General features: G+C 43.4%; 4 protein-coding genes across 5 annotated transcripts; 1 reads left to right on the plus strand and 3 right to left on the minus strand.

Moving 5' to 3' along the window:
* Positions 1-5: 5 nt before the first annotated feature.
* LOC101062294 (phytanoyl-CoA dioxygenase domain-containing protein 1) lies at positions 6-1,990 on the minus strand. Its single transcript, XM_029847726.1, has 7 exons — positions 1,925-1,990; positions 1,583-1,749; positions 1,293-1,515; positions 1,135-1,225; positions 887-1,045; positions 702-806; positions 6-612 (listed from the first exon to the last, which is right to left on the minus strand). Exons 2-7 carry the CDS (start codon positions 1,710-1,712, stop codon positions 526-528), a joined length of 795 nt encoding a protein of 264 aa, XP_029703586.1. The 5' UTR covers positions 1,713-1,749; positions 1,925-1,990; the 3' UTR covers positions 6-525.
* Positions 1,991-6,044: 4,054 nt separating this feature from the next.
* On the minus strand, positions 6,045-9,144 carry LOC115252431 (cis-aconitate decarboxylase-like). Its single transcript, XM_029847632.1, has 6 exons — positions 8,895-9,144; positions 8,618-8,672; positions 8,330-8,517; positions 7,989-8,081; positions 7,687-7,892; positions 6,045-7,353 (listed from the first exon to the last, which is right to left on the minus strand). The coding sequence occupies exons 1-6, from the start codon at positions 9,066-9,068 to the stop codon at positions 6,435-6,437; spliced, it is 1,635 nt and encodes a 544-aa protein (XP_029703492.1). The 5' UTR covers positions 9,069-9,144; the 3' UTR covers positions 6,045-6,434.
* Positions 9,145-9,182: 38 nt separating this feature from the next.
* LOC101065565 (uncharacterized) lies at positions 9,183-13,286 on the plus strand. Its single transcript, XM_029847631.1, has 10 exons — positions 9,183-9,321; positions 9,622-9,787; positions 9,873-11,438; positions 11,555-11,659; positions 11,735-11,844; positions 11,935-12,126; positions 12,208-12,370; positions 12,438-12,603; positions 12,759-12,853; positions 12,933-13,286. The coding sequence occupies exons 2-10, from the start codon at positions 9,631-9,633 to the stop codon at positions 13,016-13,018; spliced, it is 2,640 nt and encodes an 879-aa protein (XP_029703491.1). The 5' UTR covers positions 9,183-9,321; positions 9,622-9,630; the 3' UTR covers positions 13,019-13,286.
* Positions 13,287-14,494: 1,208 nt separating this feature from the next.
* Positions 14,495-18,655, minus strand: LOC105417384 (TNFAIP3-interacting protein 3). Of its 2 annotated transcripts, none has more exons than XM_011610787.2 (7): positions 18,386-18,655; positions 16,859-17,009; positions 16,385-16,528; positions 15,841-15,969; positions 15,492-15,734; positions 15,131-15,256; positions 14,495-14,955 (listed from the first exon to the last, which is right to left on the minus strand). In XM_011610787.2, exons 1-7 carry the CDS (start codon positions 18,511-18,513, stop codon positions 14,779-14,781), a joined length of 1,098 nt encoding a protein of 365 aa, XP_011609089.1. In that variant the 5' UTR covers positions 18,514-18,655; the 3' UTR covers positions 14,495-14,778. The 2 variants fall into 2 exon arrangements, with proteins under 2 accessions (XP_011609089.1, XP_011609090.1); XM_011610788.2 differs by having other exon boundaries at positions 16,859-17,022; positions 18,386-18,523.
* Between the last annotated feature and the right edge of the window lie 1,145 nt (positions 18,656-19,800).

The following is a 19,800-nucleotide window of genomic DNA, read 5'->3' on the forward strand; positions in this document are numbered from 1 at the left end:
AGAGCAAAAGATAGCCTTATATTTATAAATAATGAATTGAATTGCTTTTACAAACACTTAAGAAGTTATTAAATGTCATTTGTTGCATTATAGCTGTATTTTCATGCTGTCTAAAGATTGTATTGCACACGTCTTGATATTTATGTCAGGGCACAAACACGCAATATTCTAAGCTGCTGAGAAAAATAATCGTATTCAAAAGGCTTTTTATGAGGACTTTGATATCAACATGTTTTATTTGCTAGAATACAATAAATTCATAAAGAGAATAAATTGTGATTGTAAGGCAAATTCTCAGTGTCTTTGTATTTTAAACTCACTTTACAAGGTTCTTGCAAGCAGAAAAGCACTTTAAATACTTTATTTTTAAGCACTTTAAAAGGTTCCATCACATCTTTTCATGTCAAAATAAAATATTCATAAACTCATAAAACAAAGCCAGTTATTTCATATTGTAAAATCTAATAAAGTAGCCCAGCATAGAATGTAGAGCATCAGCGTGCATATGTTTTCAAAACCAAATATTCATGCTGCTTTTCCTGAAAAGTGATTGAAGCGATCTTCACCACAGGCCAGGGTTGCTGCGAGAAATTTCCTGGGACGATCAGGATCCTGAAGGCAACGGCAAGAACAACATCAAGGCTGATAAAGTGTGAACTGCATCAAAGTAATAAAAGTAAACATGTTTGCGTGTGATTCACCTCTACAGGGTATGCACAGGTGGGCACGTAACGGATCACAAACCCGCAGCGCCTTTTCGTGGATGCATTGGCATCACTGGCGTGGACGAGCAGTCCGTCGTGGATCTGAGGACATCAGTGCGAGGCTGTATTTACTCAGTACTTTAGACCCATATTAAAACAAACAAATAAATAAATAAACTCACAGACATCTGACCAGCTAGCAGAGGGCAAAGCACAGCCTCACTAGCCTGAACCAGCTCGTCTGGGATCTCCTGGTTGACTGTCAGCATGTTTCCTGGGCGGATGGCCTGGCGGTGAGGCAACATGCCCGCGCACTGGGTTCCTACATGGCAGGAAAACATCTTTATCCTCTAGTGGAGCGAATAATGAGGTTTCAGGTGCTCTAATCAAGGCTATGGGGGTGTTATTATCAGTAGAAAAATTAAATAACTGGGATGACCTGAAGAGTGCCGTTCTCTTTCATTGAGTCATCTAAAGCGAGCCACACTGACAGAACTGGACCACCAGCGATGCCCCAATACCTACAAACACAGCCATTCTATTGACACTTTCACACACCAAGACCCCTCTTCTTTGCTAGTCAGCTACCTCATATCCTGATGCCAGGCGACATATGGAAGTCCATCCTTCCCACTGGTCCCATCAGGGCTGATGGCCGGGTATTTACAGATGAAACGGGAGTCCAGCAGGATGACGTCAGGGCCCAGGATGGCCGTGACCACTCGTAAGATCTGAGGGTGCCTGGTCAGCTCCATCACCCAGGGATACCGAAGGTGAACATTGTGGAGGCTGTACTGGGTGTACTCCTTACCTGGAAACACACAAACGTCAGTGGGGTCCTTGCTTTTAACATATTTAACATCCGTCCCACATCTCACCAAATCTGGCCTCCAGCTCAGAAAATGCATCTCTGGCCTCCTTCAGCTCAGCATCAGTCAACACAGGCAGCGCTGAGAGGAAGCCCTGCTGGCCGTAGATCTCCCGGAGCTTAAGTGGCGACGTCGTCATCTCTATCAGACGGTTTCAGTGGTGCCTCAAAACGTGTCTGCATAAAACAGTTAATGAGACACGCGTTGTGTTCGTAATGTATCCAAATAAAACAAGTTAAATGTTTCAAAATCAAAAGGTCATTAGGGAACTTCAGTTTCGCAGTGTCACAAATTTATGGCGACTGATTGGAACACATCAAGGTTTGTCGGCGTGCTAAATGATCCTTCTACCTGCTTCTGTCTTCTGCTCTCTCTGACTTATCGCTCTAGAGGCAGAGATCATATACTGGACCCAACGTCTTCTGGCATGTCAGCCACACCAGCTCTTTATCTCTTTCAGGGATGATGACGTGACAAAAGGAAAACTTTTGGAAAGACCAACGGGGAATGTCATGGAAACTGCACTGTTGTTATCTGGAATGGCTGTGTGCTTTGTCAGGAGGAACACACTGACGTTCATGGTTTAATTAAAAGGAAATAAAGGCGCTCTTGAGTCTTCTACCCAGAAACAAGACCCACAGTTCCAAGAAGAAATGTTGACTGATGTTTGACCCAATTGTGACCCAGTTCACCGATTGTATAAAAAAATATCCTATTGAGTGAAACATAGTTAAAGAAATAAGTCCTTCACTTCCGTCAGCAAAGCTGAGGGTTCGGTGTCATCGGTGCCTGTGAAAACGAGCTGCATCACTGAGGTCGAGTTACTATTGTTGACTGTTGCTGCTGCAAATTACGAATGTTCCAGGAATTTACAATGGTGACCTAATTCTCTAGGGACAGTTCTGTTTCTGATTTCTAAAAGTTTGCTTGGGACTGTAGCCAACAAGGAAGTGTCTGTAATTTTGTGGCAAAATTAAAAAAAATAACCCGCTTTCAACGCAGCAATAACGCAACATTTAAGTCTTTTCCTTATTGGTGTTGTTTTTTGTGAAAATGTTTATTTCCTGTTTGCACAGTCAAAAAGGAGAATAACATGTTTTTCCTCACTTGATTGGAAGTTCTCTGCTTTGGTATTTCAAAACTCAACGTTGGAGGAATGGTGCCTTTATACTGTATTATGGGATGGCAGCTAACGCAACGCTAAGATGATTTAAATTACCGTCAGAAGTGTTGAAGCATAAATGATAGAATTGATATTTTTCCAAGATACATCTCGGAAATACTATAGTTAATGCATGTGGGTGAGTTTTGACCTGTGTTGTGCATTAGGAGGTGATACAAAACATGTTATTACTGCTATTTCTTGTTGTTAAGTAGGGAAGGGAAAATAAAATTTTGGTCAAAAAGGTTAATTGAGGACTTTGTGCAATCCGGTTGGATAGAATTGCTTTATTTTAAAGAAAGAACACATATAGACTCAGCGAGGTCACATTTGAACCACATTGTGGATTACACATTCAAAACCTCTTAGAAGACTCAGAAACAGTTTAAACTTGGACACTAATTTACAGTAACTATAAATCCACGGATGAGAGCAAAAATAGAGGGAACAGCAAAAGAGCACTTGACGTTAATCCAACTCCACAGTAATAATGTCCCCACTGATATTTAACTGAAAAAGTCAGTTTAGACCTGCGTCAGGAGGAACACACTGACATTCCTGGTTAAACAAGCAGGAAATAAAATCTCCCTGAATTCTCATAAATCCGACCCATATATTCAGTAATCGCAGCTATGCTCCTATCACTCCTCTACCTCATCAGGGATACTGATTAAAGAAATGTTGACTGTTGTTTTAAAAAAAATTCAGGTCACCCAGTTCATTGATTGTATCAAAAAAATGTCCTATTAAGACATTATTAAGAGCTTTGTTCCCTGTTGTTCCCTATCTCATCTCAATTTACATGGGAAGTTTGCTATGGTCTGTAGTCATCCGGGAAGCGCTTGTAATTTTATGGCAAAATATAAATACGTCTAGCTTTTGATGTGGCAATAATGCAGCATTTATAAGGCTTTTCCTTGTTGGCGTATTTGTGTAAATCCTTCTTTCTTAATTTTAGAGTCAAAAGGAGACAGACACATTTCTCATTACATGAATGCTTGTTTGAAAGTTCTCTGCTCTGCAGATCTTCATGTCAGGTTCACCTGCTTGGCCAAGAGCAAAATTAATCTTAAATGAATCAGTTTAAATAAGTTTTAAAAAACCCAAATGTTTCGCAGAGAAAAGACATTAAAAAAAAGAAAAAGAAACAAGTTTTATCTAAAAAATCTCCAAATAATCAATAAATAAATGTATTAATAAATTATGTAATTAAAAAAATAGAAAAAATAACTAAGAGGCTGGCCGGTCACTAATGGTGAAGAAGGGATAAAACAAGACAAACTGTAGCACTCTGATGGCTGAGATGTTCTGAATAATCTGATTCTGTTTCAGGGATTATCTTGACAGCCACTCAGATCTGGATGATACAAAACACATTTTTCCCTGTCAAAGTTTGGCAGGATGCTCCAAATTAATTTTAAAAATTGTCAAAAATCCCTCTTGTGGCCTGAATTAGAATCGTTGTCATCGTTGGAGGGACGGTCGCTGAGGTTTTCATGGATAAGAAAATGTTTGCTGGTGTATCAAATTAGTCGATTAGAGCTTTTATTTGCGACATGCACATGAACGAGAGACTCTGCAGACGTGTCACTGACACAATCAAACTCGACTCTACAGTATAAATATCAACGTGACCATACATTTGGACCTGTTCCAACTACAGCTATCAACACTAAGAGGCAGCGAGCCCAGGACAGACGCCAGATCGCTGGGTTTGGCTGAGAGGTTGTCATTTATACAACTACAGTTTTAGTTCTTTACTTTGTCTGAACAGTAGCCGACGATCTCCAACCATTTCAAAGTCCAGATGTTAGGTTAGTATCATGTACATGTCATGGGACATTTACCAGCTAGACAGATGGAATTCTAGAGGACATTTCCTTGAAGGACACCCCCAACAACTTACATTAACAGATGAACCATTGTCCTCTTTAGATTTACAGTAGCCTTTGTCCACACATCCAAGCCTGCCCACATGGTGATGGAGATATTTTATTTGGCACAATAGACTAGCCAACACAAAGGAATGAGGAAATGTCCTTTCCTAGGAGGTTGCTCCACATTCACACTTAGTTTTTGTTTTGCTTTAAAGACCATCGTTGATGTTTCTGCAAAATCACCCCCCCAATCAGTTGAAGAAGACATACGTGTTTACCTTTTAAAGCACATAGCTATTCAAACGTCCCCATTCTTCTTAATCACTTACTACAAAATATAACGCACTAGGAATAACTAGGAAAATATTCTAGACTTTATGATTCAAATATGTGAATATTTCCATACGGTATGAATCCATTTAAAGAAATAAAACTGACTCATTTTTTTCTAATTCAACCCTTTGTTACACCACATGGGTCATAAGTGACCCATGCATTTATTTTTTGCAACATTTTTCATTGTATCACACATTTGTATTCCACGGTATGCTTTGGGTCAGTGTCCATCTGGACTGGGAGGTGCCGTCCAGTTCACTTCGAGGCATTTGCCTGAATCTGAGCAGAACATTTGGTCCTCTGATTCCCTTCGGCCGCTCCGGACTCTTCATCAATAAACACCAGTGACCCAGTTCCACTGGCAGCCACGTGGGCCCCTGTCACCACGATGCTCCCAGCATGTTTTACAGAAGACGTGGTGTGCTTTGGATCATGAGCCCTTCATTTCTTCTTCAGACTTTCTTCCTTCCGTCACTTTGTTACAGTTAATCTACTTCTTATCCGTCCAGAGAACACTGTTCTAATGCTGAGATGACTTCTGAAATGCTGATGCTACCTCACCTGATGGTAGTCTTAGATACTGATACAGCTACTTCGGGGTGTACGAGAGGGTGTTCTTCACTCAGGTGGATGCTTCACTTCCACGTCACTTCCTGATTCACTTCCACTGAGGTTCCATCTGACAGCATGCTGTTGGTTCACAGCAGCAGCTTCCTATCAAAGCAGGACTCAACTCCATCCCATCCTCCATCCCCAACTCCACAGCGACATAGCGCTTTAACTCCTGCGCTTTAAAGCTGAATTGATTGTGTTTTCATAAACAACTACAAAGACTTGTGTCACAGTAGTTAGAAAATTAGAGACGTATGTAGATTATGGTCAGAAAGAGGTTAGCGGAGTAATACCTGGAATGTATATGACTGATCAGATATACATCCAGGACACATCTTGGAAATACTATAGTAATAATAATAATGCATATAATAATGCATGTGGGTGAGTTTTGACCTGTGTTTAGCATTATTACTGCTATTCCTTATAGTAGGAAAGGGAAATTAAAATTTGGGCAAAAAGGTTAATTGAGGAATTTGTGGAATACTGTTGGATAGAATTGCTTTATTTTTTTAAACAGTACACATATAGACTCAGCGAGGTCATGTTTGACCCACGTTGTGGATCAATTACACATTCAAAACCTCTTAAAAGACACAGAAACAGTTTAAACTTGGACACTATTTACAGTCAATATGAATCCACAGATAAGAGCAAGAATAGTCAAAATCAAACAGCAAAAGAGCGCCTGAAGTTGATTACGTACCACAGTAATAATGTCTCCACTAATATTTGATAGATAAAATTAGTTTATCTGCATCTTCTTCTATCACATGATTAAAAAAAAGAGGAAACCTGTTGACATGGAAATATGATTTGAATAGCGGTGTCATTAATACATGAGATTGCAAAAATATTTGTTGCGTATGAACGCTCACTGCAGCTGTGACAGGAGGACCCTGCAGTCCTCGAGCTGCTCCAGCTCCTCCACCACATCAATCAGACCCTCCACCTTCTCTCGGGGAAGCACGACGCCCGCGTTGCTCCTGAACTTCTTCCTGAGGCTCTCATTGGTCAGCGGATTGCGCCAGTGACCGTAGAAGGTGTCGCAGCGCCCCCGCAGAACGTCGCCGCCAACAAGCGTTACCTGAACCTCACCGTACATTTGGTTAAAATTAGCGGGGTTGTCATGGGGATGCTCCACGCGGACGAGGTTCAGGAGAGCGAGCAGGTCAGGGCGCGTCATAGCTGTGGGGGTGAAGGACTGCACCGTAACCTCACCGTCCAGGAGAGCACTGCAGGTGTTGAACTGAAACGAGTGGCGCGCTTCATGCTCGGATTTGGGGAACGGCCGGTTGATGTACTTTGATTTGGGGGTTCTTATTAGAATATCTTGAATTTGAACTTCACCTGGACCATACTCTAGAAGAAGTTTATGGATGTTGGTGGCAGCATCTGCCACCCAGTGCATCCCCAGATGGGCAGGGAAGCGCTTGAAGCCCATGTCCTGGGTTTCTAGCAGGAAAGTATGGCCATAGTCATTTGGGGATTCTAACATGCAGGGTTTATAGTCTTCATAGAAAGCACTAAAGCCAGAAACCCCGTCCACAGCATCCAAAATCTGAGTACTGGCCTCCAGGCCTCGGGAGGCAAGCAGAGCAGCCTCCAGCCCCAAACGTGAGGCGTTACCGATGTGCAGGGGCTTAGACTGAGTGGCAGCATTTGCCATGGGTGCCCCAGACAGGGACGCAGCTATAGACAAAGCATGACTGCACTGGGATTGATCCAATGACAAGAGACGAGCGCAGGCAGCCGCACTCCCCATGGTTCCCACCACACTGGGAGGGTGAAACCTGAAGATGGAAAAAACAGTATTTTTTTTTGGCAGGTCATCTGACAAGAGGGTCATTTTTATGTGTTCATGCTTACGACGTGGCTAATAAAGCTAACTCTCCCTCTTGTGATTGACTTTCATAAACTGCTTTTCACACATCACTGATACCACAAATAGACTATTTTCCCATCAACAGCTCTGTAGACACCACAAGAGTCATATACGGATCTCTACTGACTCATGTGGATAATTCTTCTCCGTATAAAACAACCACAATTCACCAACTACTATGGAAATATATGTTTCAATGTTACATCTAAAAATAATGGCAGTCCAGTTCTCCAGTTCTGACCTTTTGGGGATGTTGTGAGCCTCATTGGAGAACCTCATTAGCCGTCCCTGTATCTCAATGCCGACATTGAAAGCCAGCAGGAGGTCCAGGCCGCTGGGTTTGCAGTTAGCGGGCATCATGTCACTGATTGCTAACACAGCTGGAAGGACCGCTCCAGAGGGGTGAGTGGCTGGGTGCCATGTGTCATCAAAGTCCATGGAATGAGTCTACAAAACAGATAAGCCTTCAGCAGCTGAAGGGTGGCTCTGGTAACTGATGTAATCTGTGTGACCCCTCTGATCTTAGAAGGCACCATCACTCACTGCCACCCCGTTGACAAAGGCCGCCAATGTCGGGGAAAGTTTGGTATCCCTGCGTCCATACACAGAGCTGATTTCATCGTGCGCATACATGTGCTGGAGGAGAAAGGAGACTCATGTCTGTCACAGCGAGCATAATAAAGATTTTTTTTATCTCTCAGGCATTAATAGGTCAGCAGCTTGTGCTCAGATTATAAGGTTAAACATCTCTGTTTGATCTGTCTGCACAAAGCTGTTAACAAGGATAATGATTAAAGTGTTAGCCTCAGGCCGCTAATATGCTTTCATCGCTCATATCAAATAAAAAACCCTTTGGAAAAGTTCATTGTTCTCCTGAGCTTCACCTGGCAGTGCTGCAGAGCCAGTGCAAACACATCTGTGGTGCTGCCAATCAAACCCACACCGATGCTGTCCAAGACCATCCGTTTGCTGCGCTGGAGCACCACAGGTGACAAGTGTTCAGCCTTTATGTTGCTGATGAACTTCCCATAGCTGGAGGTGATGGTGTCTTCAGGTTCTGGGTGCTGCAGGACTGTGGGCGAAGAACAAAGATGTTCGGCTGCTTGACAGAAAAGAAAAGAAAAGAAAAGAAAAGAAAAGAAAAGAAAAGAAAAGAAAAGAAAACCAAGTACCTTCTACTGCTGACTTATGCAATCTTCTGGAAGCCCATGCAGGTTTAAAGGCTTTCTGTCGCATAAAACACAAGGCACATCTTTACAGATACATAAAAGTTATTTCAACATCCTTTTTAACGCTTTCTGAATGAAGCATGACTTTTGTTTTGCAGTTCAGTTTAAGTTTTCACATTATATTTTAAGCACAGTACATCCTAAATAAAAGCCCCTATGCTAGACAGTAACAAGTAATAGCCCTGTAGTGCACTAAAAAAAAAAAAAACCCTAATTGTACCTGTAATTTGGACATCATGGTGTAATTTCTCGCCCGTTGCCTTGTCCTTGGTGCTGCTGCAGTAATTTTGTCGTCGATAGGCTGTGAAGGATTGTGATACTTTTTGATTTGGAAGTGCTTCCTTAAATAGTCACATTGACTGTCAGATCCCCAGAAGGAATGGGAAATCCCCATACTGACCAATTACTGTAAAGGAAAGGCACAAAAAGGAGGAAAAGTTTTAGAGGTCGTCATGACTATCAGTATATCAGCATACAGAGGAGGAAAGGAGGAGCAGAATGGGTTGTTTGCCTCTCAGGTTGTTAGGAATTGGATGATATAATGGGAATTTTCACCAACTCCTCCTACAAATACTTTATTTGGGTCAAAGTTCTGACACTTTTCAGAACAGCTAAACAGTTCTTTCCAGTCTGAGTCTCTTCCTCAGGTAAGTGCTGATTATTTTTTTCTTCTATTAATAACAAGATGCTTGATTAAAAAAAAGCGATTGTATCCATTATTTTAAACATATTTTAAACACTTTCATCGTTTGTCACTGCTCTTTAGTAATATGCTGTCTCTGTTATTTAGATATTCCAGAATAACCTGCTGCATTCAGCATTAGAATTCCATCCCTTTTTGTTAATATATGTCTTGAGCTAAATGATCAAAATAACCCTTAAAGAGCTTTAATTCTCCTATATTCTCCTTTAATTCTCCATCTGATTAATGACTTTCATTGTCACAGTGGGACACTATGTCAACCTCAGAAGGGTTTCCCGCCAGTTTCTATGGTGAGCCTGGAGTGTTGGGCATGCTGTCCAATGGGATCAGTGCATTCCTGGTACTTCTACAGAACTTTAATACAGCACATACTGGCATTGCTCCAGTGGGGGTGGAAAACATACTTGCAGGTGAAGAAGAAGAAAACCGTTGAAATATAAAACTAAAATATTGCAAACTGTTTGAAAAATTATTTTATTTTATTTTTTTAAATAGGTGTTCATCTCATCCTGATTGGGGGTTTATGCCAACTGGTGGCTGGCCTGCTCTCCTTCAGGAAATACGATCATCTAAGTGGCACTGCCTTCATTGGCTATGCTGCCCTTTGGGCCAGTTATGGTGCCACCAGGATCTTCTTTGGTGCCTGTGATGGAACACGTCAGATGATGGAATACGTCTCTAATGACACTAGCAACACATCTTTGTTGGCCACCTCAGAGATCCTGATGTTCATTAATGAGTCAGCCATTGCTGGTCTGGTGCCCTACATTCTACTGTCCTTCCTCCTAGCATTCTGCTCTGCTACAGTCAACTACATAATGCCTTTTGTCTTTGGGGCCATCACCCTCACTTTAGTTTTTGAAGCGGTTGGTCTGGCTGCAGGTCCTTGGGCCCTTGTGGTCTCTGGGATCCTGGAAACCCTCATTCTGGTATTTTCCATTTATGGCTCAGCTGCCCTCCTTGCCAAAGGTCTGACTCAACGCCTGGTCCTCAAAGGCTTTGGTACCCCTCTCTTTAATGTTCTCCTGTTAGAAATACCCAACTCTGCAAGTGCACAGAGTATTGGGCAGGAGAAGAAGAAAAACACCAAATATGCCGAGCCCATGGCATTGGGGTTCTTCTGTGACACTGTTGCCTCCTTCATCTTTGCATTCTATAGTTTTGGGTGGATGAAGTCCTTTGGGTTGGGGGCAACATGGGTGTCAATCATCACTGTCGCCCTGCTGTTATCCAGTTATTATTCCTATTTGCGCCAAGACTGCTACCACACCACCAAGTTCGGCCTTCATGCTGCCTACTGGCTGATCAAGGCCTGGGAGGAGTTTGTGGTGTCTTTCCTGAACGTGGAGGACAGCACTGTCATGTCAGGGAGGGAAGCGATGGTGGGTAACTGGTTCTTTGTGATAGCAGGATTAGTACTTTGTGTGGCAAGCCTCACCACAGATGTCTTTGAGCTGATCCACAACATTCTGTTCGTTCTGCTCACTGTCTCAACAATCCCTCAGATCCCTGTCCAGGGATACTACTTCTTTTTCGGTGTAGCTTTGTCCCTGTTCACTGCAGTCTCGCTGTATGGCACCTTCGCTCGTCTTATCAACACCATAGCAGAGAAAGCTCTCATACCTGTGGGATCGCAGCCCACGTCCATAGACAAGCTGAAGAGCGCTCTCACCTGCAAGATTGAGCTTCGAGAAAGACAGCAGGTGTCCCAAACTGACCAGGCCTCAGATGCTCTGTTCTACCTCTCAAATGGACTTGCAGCTCTCTCAGCTCTTCACACGAGTTCATCCAGCAAGAATCCTGCCTTCCTCCACCTGACTCTGCCTTGGGTGTTGATCTCTGGAGCCATCATCCAGGTTTATGTCAGTCGACTGCAAGTCGCATCAGGCAGTCGTTTTGGCTCAGTCATCCCATCTGTCTACGCCGCTGTGTGGGCAACCTGGTCCTGGTTTAGATTTGCCTTTTCAGGTAACCTGCCTCAGTTCTCCGTAGAGGCAGCTTATGGTTTCACCGCGGGAATCACAGCACTCCTGGTTATCAACGTTTTCCTCATGGTGATCGGTAAGCTTAAAGACACAATTCACAGATCTTTTCATGAAACAACAATCTAACCAATCCTAAAAATGAAATTCCCGTCTTGTTTAAGAGAGTGACTTTATGCTCTATTTGAATCCCAGCAGCCTATAGGAACCTGGTGTTACTGTTTCTAACAGCGGTCATGGAGGTGGTTCTGATCTGCTTCCTGCTTTCTACCCTGCAGCGTCTCCCATATCCACTGGAAGGTGAAGTTTGTTTTAAATATTGATCTGGACTTCACTGCGAACCAATTTGACAAATTAAATGTCCTTTATTTGCAGTGGCCATGCTTGCTCTACTGTCAGTAATCTGCATATATGGAGCTCTGGCATCGCTGATGAACAGCACCTTTTCACAGCAGCTGCTGCCCCTGGGCCCTCGCTTACTTAGGGTAGCTCAAAAACAGATCACTTTTTACATTTATCACAGTGTGGTGGTGAGCTTGTGGTTGATCCAACTCTCTCCTGCTCCGTGACCTTAGGAGGAGGTGACGAAGGAGACCGCTGCAGAGCTGCCATGTCCAGTGGCGAACTCACACCTAACCAGCAGCCTCTGGACCATTGCTGCTCTTCTGGACGAAGGAGGAGTGTGTGGCATCCCCACAGACACGGTCTATGCCCTGGCAGCCTCGTGCAAGAATCCCCATGCTATTGAGAAAATCTACAACATTAAAGTATGACATAAAACCCAAAGTGTAACGTAGACCATGCAAATGAACAAAGGACTTCTTAACCTCTGTACCTGTGACCTCCAGGACAGACCAGCAGAGAAACCAATCTGCATTTGCATCTCTAATGTGGAACAGTTGGTGGCTGCAAAGCCTCCATTCAGTCCTTTACTCTGGGAGTTTATGAGGAACGTCTACCCAGGAGGCATCAGCTGCATTGTCAGCAAAGGAGACTGGCTGCTCAGACTCGGTCAGTACTGGGGGAACTGTTTCACCAGTTCATTTGACTTGGCTTGAGATCACTGGTTTATTCACAGGAGTAGGACCGGCTTATGACCGTGTCGGCACCAGGGACAGCATCATGATCCGCGTCCCGGACCACACAGTGACTGGCCACCTTTGTGATATCACTGGTCCCCTCGCAATTACCTCAGCGAATCCCAGTGGAGAGGCAGACAGCACCCACCACGACATGGTCATCAGGTAAGTGTCCCCAGAGAATCGTGCAGCAGTGGAGCCTTAGTGCATGATTTCTGTCAAAAAGGACCAACAACTCATTTGTTTCAAGAGTGGTATTGCGTAAATGTTTGCTTATATCCACTCACTCGCTGTACTACTGTTCCCCTCTTTGGCCACAGCCGACTGGGACACAAGATCCAGGGGGTTCTCAGTGATGGACATTCAAATGAAGTTGTTGCGTCCACGGTGGTCAACTGCCTGAAGATCAATGAAGGTAGAAGGATAATATGTCCGAATTGCATTTTTGTTGGACGCACTCGTCCCAACCCATCCCTGTCTCATTGTTTTCACAGGAACTATCACCATTGTGAGGGAAGGATGTGTCCCTGCCGTGAAGGTCCAGCAGGTTTTTGAGAAAGTGAAAAACTGCATGATGTGACCCTGCAGGAGCTCCTTCAAGATTTAATGGGCTTCGCTGTGCAATATCTTTAGTCTGGGGGCATTTTAGTTTCTCTGTTCTGCAATAAAATAACTGTTCTCTAAGCTGTACAAATGATTGTTGTGTCAGAAACTCTGTAATGTAAAACTGCAGGAGAAAAGAAAAAATTGTATATCTAAATATTGTTGTATGTGAGTAAAGATCCCAATGTTGCACTGTTGAGTTTATGTTTATCTTGTTTTCAATAAACACATTTGAATTGGTTTCACATTGTTTCAGTGAGATCCATAAGGAATTTTTCCCCTAATATACATTATTATCAGATACAATAGCAGACAGTCTTTAAAAGAAAAAAGGGACTACAATGGAAGACTTGAATCACAAATCAGTATGGATAGAATACTAATGTCAAAGCAGAGGAGATGATTAATGACTAACAGAAAGGTCAAATGCTCTGCTGCACTCAGGACTGCACCGTTAACATGTGGAACTTCACTCGCCCTTGTTTTGTTTTGGTTTTCGGCCGTCACAGGGAGGGTACTGGAGCCGATCACCAACAGACTGAGCTACCACCACCCCTGGCTGGCCCCTGTTCATTGTTCAGTTCCTGTCAGGAATGGTCATATCATTACGGTATCATGTGCACTGCTAACATCAGTGCTGCTGCTCAGATCTGAGCAACAAGACTGTGTAATAGTAGAGGACATAAACACGAAGCTGTTCTACATTCAACAATATCATCTGCTCCTAATTTCTTCCTATATTGTAAAAAAAAAACAACTACACAGCAGTCCTGATGGGGCTGCAGCCTATTATACCATTAACAGAATGAATAAATAGACCCTTCAAATTTCCCCATCTATGAATTTTAATAATGGGAAATGGTCCAGACCCAAAACCTCCAGCTGTAACACCAGAAATTGACAGTAATAATCTTAAATTAAATGAACAAAGCATCACACACAGTTCTGTATGCCACAATATAGCAGGAAGACTGAATACTTCCTTAAATGTTCAGAGATGAGGATGTTTCTCTTGCTTATCTTGAAACAGAACAAAGCAGGCTTTAACAAACTTAGTGGGATTTTCCTGACTAGTTCATGATTAAACAAAGACCGTTATTTTTACTGGTTAAACACTAATGTGGGACAGGTTAGAAGAAAGAACTCCTCACACACATGTGGCAGGCCATTCATACTGAAACATGTCCTTGTTCCTGCTGAATAGAAGATGCTGGTTAATAACCCGATAGCAGTTAAGGTGTCAACCTCTGGGAATTACAATGCTCATAAAATGTTGCACTGATGTCTATCTACTGAAAAGATTATATATATATATATATATATATATATATATATATTTTTTTTTTTATAAATTAATTTTATATCTTTGTAATATTGCTTAAAGTCAGTGTATACTTTATATTAAATAAATATTTGCATCCAAAGAGATAAAAACAAGAAAAGAAACAGCATGTCACCTTGTGTTGTCATTTGTTTTAATATCCATATTTTTTCAATATATTGGTACAATATATTCTTTCTCATATAGTCTGTGGGAAAAGAAAAACAAAGTCTCATCTAAAATTACAGGAGTGTAACAAATGTCTCTGAGTGCTCGAGCGATGATCAGATAAAAGTGCTGTATATGTGAGTGCTTCATGCTGCATAAATAATGTTCATATTGATGTACTTTCTTTCATTTTCTTTCCGGGGTTATTCTTTGACCCTGTTCATGTTTTGGGGGCAGAGAGGACGATGCTACGGCCGCGTCTCTTCCCTCTTTGTCCGCTTGTCTCCCCCTAGAGGCTGCTGCTCGTTATTGCAGCGGTGCGTCAGCACCAGCTCTTTGCTGGGGGGATTTTTCTTCAGCAGCAGCCGCTGCAGAATCTGCTTGTCCGACCGCTCCCGTCGGAAATCGTCTTCGTAAACCTTGAGCTGCAACACAAACGCAAAAATCAACTGAGGTTTGAACGCAAACACAGATAATCCTGCATGTTTAACTGTAGTCGCCGCGCATCCTCACGCGAGTTTGTATAAAGTTTTAACAAGGCTAATTTATTTGGAACTTGTGACGCCATCACGTTGTTGTGTGCGTGCGTGAAGACGCCACCTGTTCCTGCAGCAGTGCCACCTGTTGGCGCATCTCCTCCCTCTTCTTCCTCAGCCTTCGGTTCTCCAGCAGAGTGTGTTTGTGGTCATTATGCTGTGTCTCATATTCAGCTTCGTAAATCCGGGTCTGTAGATACGAGGCAATGAGACAAGTCATGGTCATGTTCCGTTTGATCTGCGGTCATATGTTCTTATTCAGTCAAAAGATTTGAGAGAGCGCAGAGTCGCCACTAGGTGGCGGAGTTTTCCGTCGAATTATTATGGAAGCTTTCAGCAAATCTTCCCCTGGCAACAGTGATTTGACATCAGCTCTGCTGTCATCGCATCTGAAATGGGAACTGTTGCTGAAGATGCGGGCCCACCTGGTATCTCAGGACCTCCAGCTGTTCTTTTAAAACCTGCATTTCTTGTCTGGTGTCTCCCAAACCATCCACCCGGGTGCTGCTGCTGCTGCTGTGGGGTTCCTCTTGCTGTTCGGCCTCTGGGCTGCCAGAAGCTGAGGGAAAGCAGGATGTGGGGTCGTATCCAGAGGCATGACTGTGTAACAGATTGGCAGCCTCTGTGGGATTACTGCTGATGCACGATGCGGAGCTCTGAATCACATCCTCCAGTCATGAAATAAGAAACACCCCTGAGTGATACTTACAAAATATGAAATGAAATGAAAGATTAATAACTGCTTAAGTGTGCAGAGAAGTGACAGGTATATACTTGTTTGTCAAGCCTGCATTCTTTGTCGGGGTGGTACACTCGGTTCTCCAGCAGTCTGACATATTCCTGCAGTTCATGGTTCTTCTTCAGCTCCTGCATTAGCGTCTGCTCGTAGTACTCTTTAGCACACTGCAGCCACAAACAGAGCAGTCACATCTCAAAAAATACCCAACCAGACATCTGACATACGACATGCACTCGACAAAATGCACAGAATGGCTCTCTGTCATCACAAGAAAAAAAAGAAAAGGGAAAACCACCTGAGAAACTTTCAGAAGCCACTCTAAAGTAAGCTTCAGCTTTGCACTCTGTTTGAAAAACAGTTAGCTTACAAAAACAAGAGACTGCAACAGGAGCAACAGAGTAGAGAGGACAAAGTACAGAGAGCAGCTCCAGGTATCAATCTGACACAGGTGACCAACTCCCAACCACTTCATTCTGGTCACTGAGGCTAATTATTCCTCCTCTTCCTCCTCCTCCACCACCACCACCACCACCACCTTCTCAGTGTCCAGTACCATGTAAATTTGGCTTTTGTGTTTACCTGTTGGTGTTCCACTCGGAGCAGCAGCCTGCTGTTTAGTTCTTTGATGGCCGTGTTCTCCAGCTCCAACGCTGCCATTCTTTGCTGAAGACTCAGCGTGGCGCTGCGGTACACCTGGTCCCAGTCCTCATTTAGCTTCATCAGCTATGAGACACCATCATCTTCATCACTCACAATGAACGCCATCACATCACAACGCCAGGTCAGGACCACGGCCTTCAATATGGCCACTGACTCATGGCACCATTACTGCTGTCGTTGTCGATCCGTCTCCGATCCAATCGCGAAAGAGACTTTGGATCAGCGAGCTGGGGGTTTGGCAGTTTTCGGGGTCGGGGAGGCGACCCTTTCATAAAAAGAACTAAATAAAAGGAGCCAGGTCCAACAGCGGTTTTTACACATTTTTCTGAGCTTCAGAGAGGAATAAATGGACCTCACCACATCAGAAGAGGCTGATTTATTTATTCATTTTACCTCTTTGTTAACTCTGCGGAGCTCGGTGTTCTTGTTGAGCAGCAGCAGCTTCTCCTGATCGTTGGAGGTGACAGTCATGCTCTCGGTGATTAGAGTCACCTGCTCCTCTGTGGACAGAAGCCTGTGCCCCACAGGGCTCGGGTCCTCCGTCCTACAGACACACACTGTTAGCGCACGTGTGAGAGAAAATGCGCTATAAATAAAGTCGTGATGAAGAACATTACCAGAGAATTTACATTAATAAGCAAACACATGCCAGCAAAAAAGAACACCCGAGTACTTTTGAACACCCACTCCCGTAGAGTGCACTTGCAGAGAATCGGATTGCAGCTATTATGCACGCCCACGCACGCACATGCATTTGCAGCGGCATTGTGCACTCCAGAGACTCAAACACATACACTCATGCACAGAGTGATGCATTTCTCAGCACGGGCAGCTTCAGCCAGTCAGAATCAGCTCAGATGTGTTTTCCTGATGATAGCCTGGGTGGGGGGAGGGCAGGTGGTAACCAAAATAAATGGGTGCCACGAAAAAAGAAAAAAAATGTTAAACGTTATTAGTTCAAGTGGCTTTCGTTGTACTTGTTATGATAAGAGGTGAGGGGAGACAGCAAAGATGGAAAGGCCTGTCTTGCGTGTGTGTGTGTGTGTGTGTGTGTGTGTGTGTGTGTGTGTGTGGGTGTGGGTGTGTGTGTGTGTGTGTGTGTGTGTGTGTGTGGGTGGGTGTGGGTGTGTGAGGGATCTACTCAGGGAAAAAAACAGGCCATGCTGCATGCACCCCCCAGGGCTTTTTCACATAAACGTGATGTAAAAGGGCTATAACCTCAGAAAGCTAAGTGCTACAAAGATCCCCAGTCTGTGATCAACTCTCAGCCCCCCCTTGAGGCAAAACTCCCCCACAAACACATGCTTTCCTCCACCTAGGTTTCACTAGCCTGCTATACGAAGCCGCGTTATGCAACCGCGGTCCCGTATCGTGATCCAAAGAGGAAGGCGAAAGTCTGCTATCATCTCAGACCGTCACACAAGGAGTTCTGTTGGGGACGCCGAGGCTGTCGCATGTGTTTGTTCCACGCCAACAAGGACATTCTGGATTCCAGTTCATGAGAAGCGTAAACACAACTGTGGTTGAGGGTCTTCTGGAGCTCAGTGCTCGCATTTCATCTTTAATGTCATCGTATCTTCCGTGAAAATCACAAACTCGTGCTGTGATATCATAACCTGAAGCCCACATTTCATGAGCAAATGGGAAATTCCAGCCAGCCTTCAGGCTCCCACTCATTTTTTTTTTCACTTGTGCTACCTGACTGTCTACAAATGTTGGTAGGAAAGTTCATGTACTGTACTGGTGACGGAATAATTGCTCAAAAATCAAATATGAAAGTGTGGAAATGCCATAAATCTTTGACCCAACAACAACAACAAAATGGTAGACAACAAACGGGGAGGTCTATGAGTAAATCTGAGCAGTTATTGTCATTTTACATGAAATTGGGCATCTGTATTTGATTCTTTTATCACCTACCACAATTCTTCGGCTGGTTTATCTTCCTCCTGATGAATACCGTTGTCCTTTTTTGGTGAACTGTCTTTCTCACTTACTGCTGCTGATAATGATGAGGAAGATGAAAAAGATGTGATATCTCCATCCATGACAGGCCGAATCTTGAAATATTCAAAAACTAAATGTAAATGAAACGCTAGCGCTCACACCCTAGAACCTGCAGCGTTTCTGTTCACGGAACCACTGGCAGGAGTTTGATTGAAAATAAGTAGTGTCGTCTGTGGAGCAAAAGAGGAAGTGGTTCCAACCTGGAGCCACATGATGCGAAAAACCCCCCGAAAACAGGAAGTGACGCTGAGAACTGCTTCAGCTGACTGCCAGTATGGTTAATGCTGGCCTTGTTCCGAAGGTTTGCTCGGTTTTTTTTTCTCAGTTTCAGAACCATTCAGGGTGTTTGGGGTTGTCCAAGTCTGTGACGGGCCCTCGTGTGTTTATGGTAACGCATGTGGGAAAACCCGTATTTGTTAAATGAGCCGTCGTCCTAAATGAGCTATTGAGGACGTTAATAGCGAGTAAAGTGAAGAGATACACAGGTTGGGTATGATTACATCTTGCGGGGCTCTAAATTGATAATAACAGTGATGTTTATGTGTGAGAAATAATCACAGGATCGGGGTGGAAGAGTTCGCCGCTGCACTCATTACTGGGACTGAGGGAAGCAGCTGCAGCAGGTTAATTAAGAAATCACACCTTCGTTGAAGGGACAATGAGGTAAATTAAAGGATTTTTGTTAATTATGTTCCTCTAAGTAGGGAGAAGCTTTTATTAAAACTAAGAAAATTAATTAGCCCACCTCCTTTGCTAGCTCTTTTACATGTCCTTAGTCACACGGATTTAAGGCCACTCGTGGTAAAGAATAGTCCCAAGGCAGATATTTTGGTGGGGAGAAGAGCTGCTCCGTGGCTGCAAATGTAAATGTCATCAAGTTATCTGTGCTCAAAAGTGAGCATTTCATTACAGACATAAATCACTCTTCTGTTCTGACAGTGTGTAACATTCTGCAGGTTTAACAAGATGAAATGCTGGGTGGGTTTATCAAGTTGTGCTTTCATAAAAGAGATGTCAGTGCTGGAGAAAGTGGATGATATTAACGGGTTTCCTGAAGAAAGACGGAAATAAAAGCAATAAAGGATTTTTTTTAAAAGTCTAAAATGTATCATTAGCGGACCTAAATCTACTTTTGATGAGCCAGGATAATATTTCCATCATACCATAAAATATTTCAACATCTGGACTAGAGATAATTGTTGACAAGAGGAAACAGGTAACGGTCAGATGTAATGCACATTCTCGCCACCAGAGGCTGCCAAATTATACGCACTAGTAATACAGGCGCACAATAACCAAGAGGCGCCCTTTGTTGTAAAAGTAGCAGG

The sequence above is a fragment of the Takifugu rubripes genome, chromosome 14 (assembly GCF_901000725.2).
Source record: "Takifugu rubripes chromosome 14, fTakRub1.2, whole genome shotgun sequence".
In the NCBI taxonomy this organism is placed as follows: Eukaryota; Metazoa; Chordata; class Actinopteri; order Tetraodontiformes; family Tetraodontidae; genus Takifugu; species Takifugu rubripes.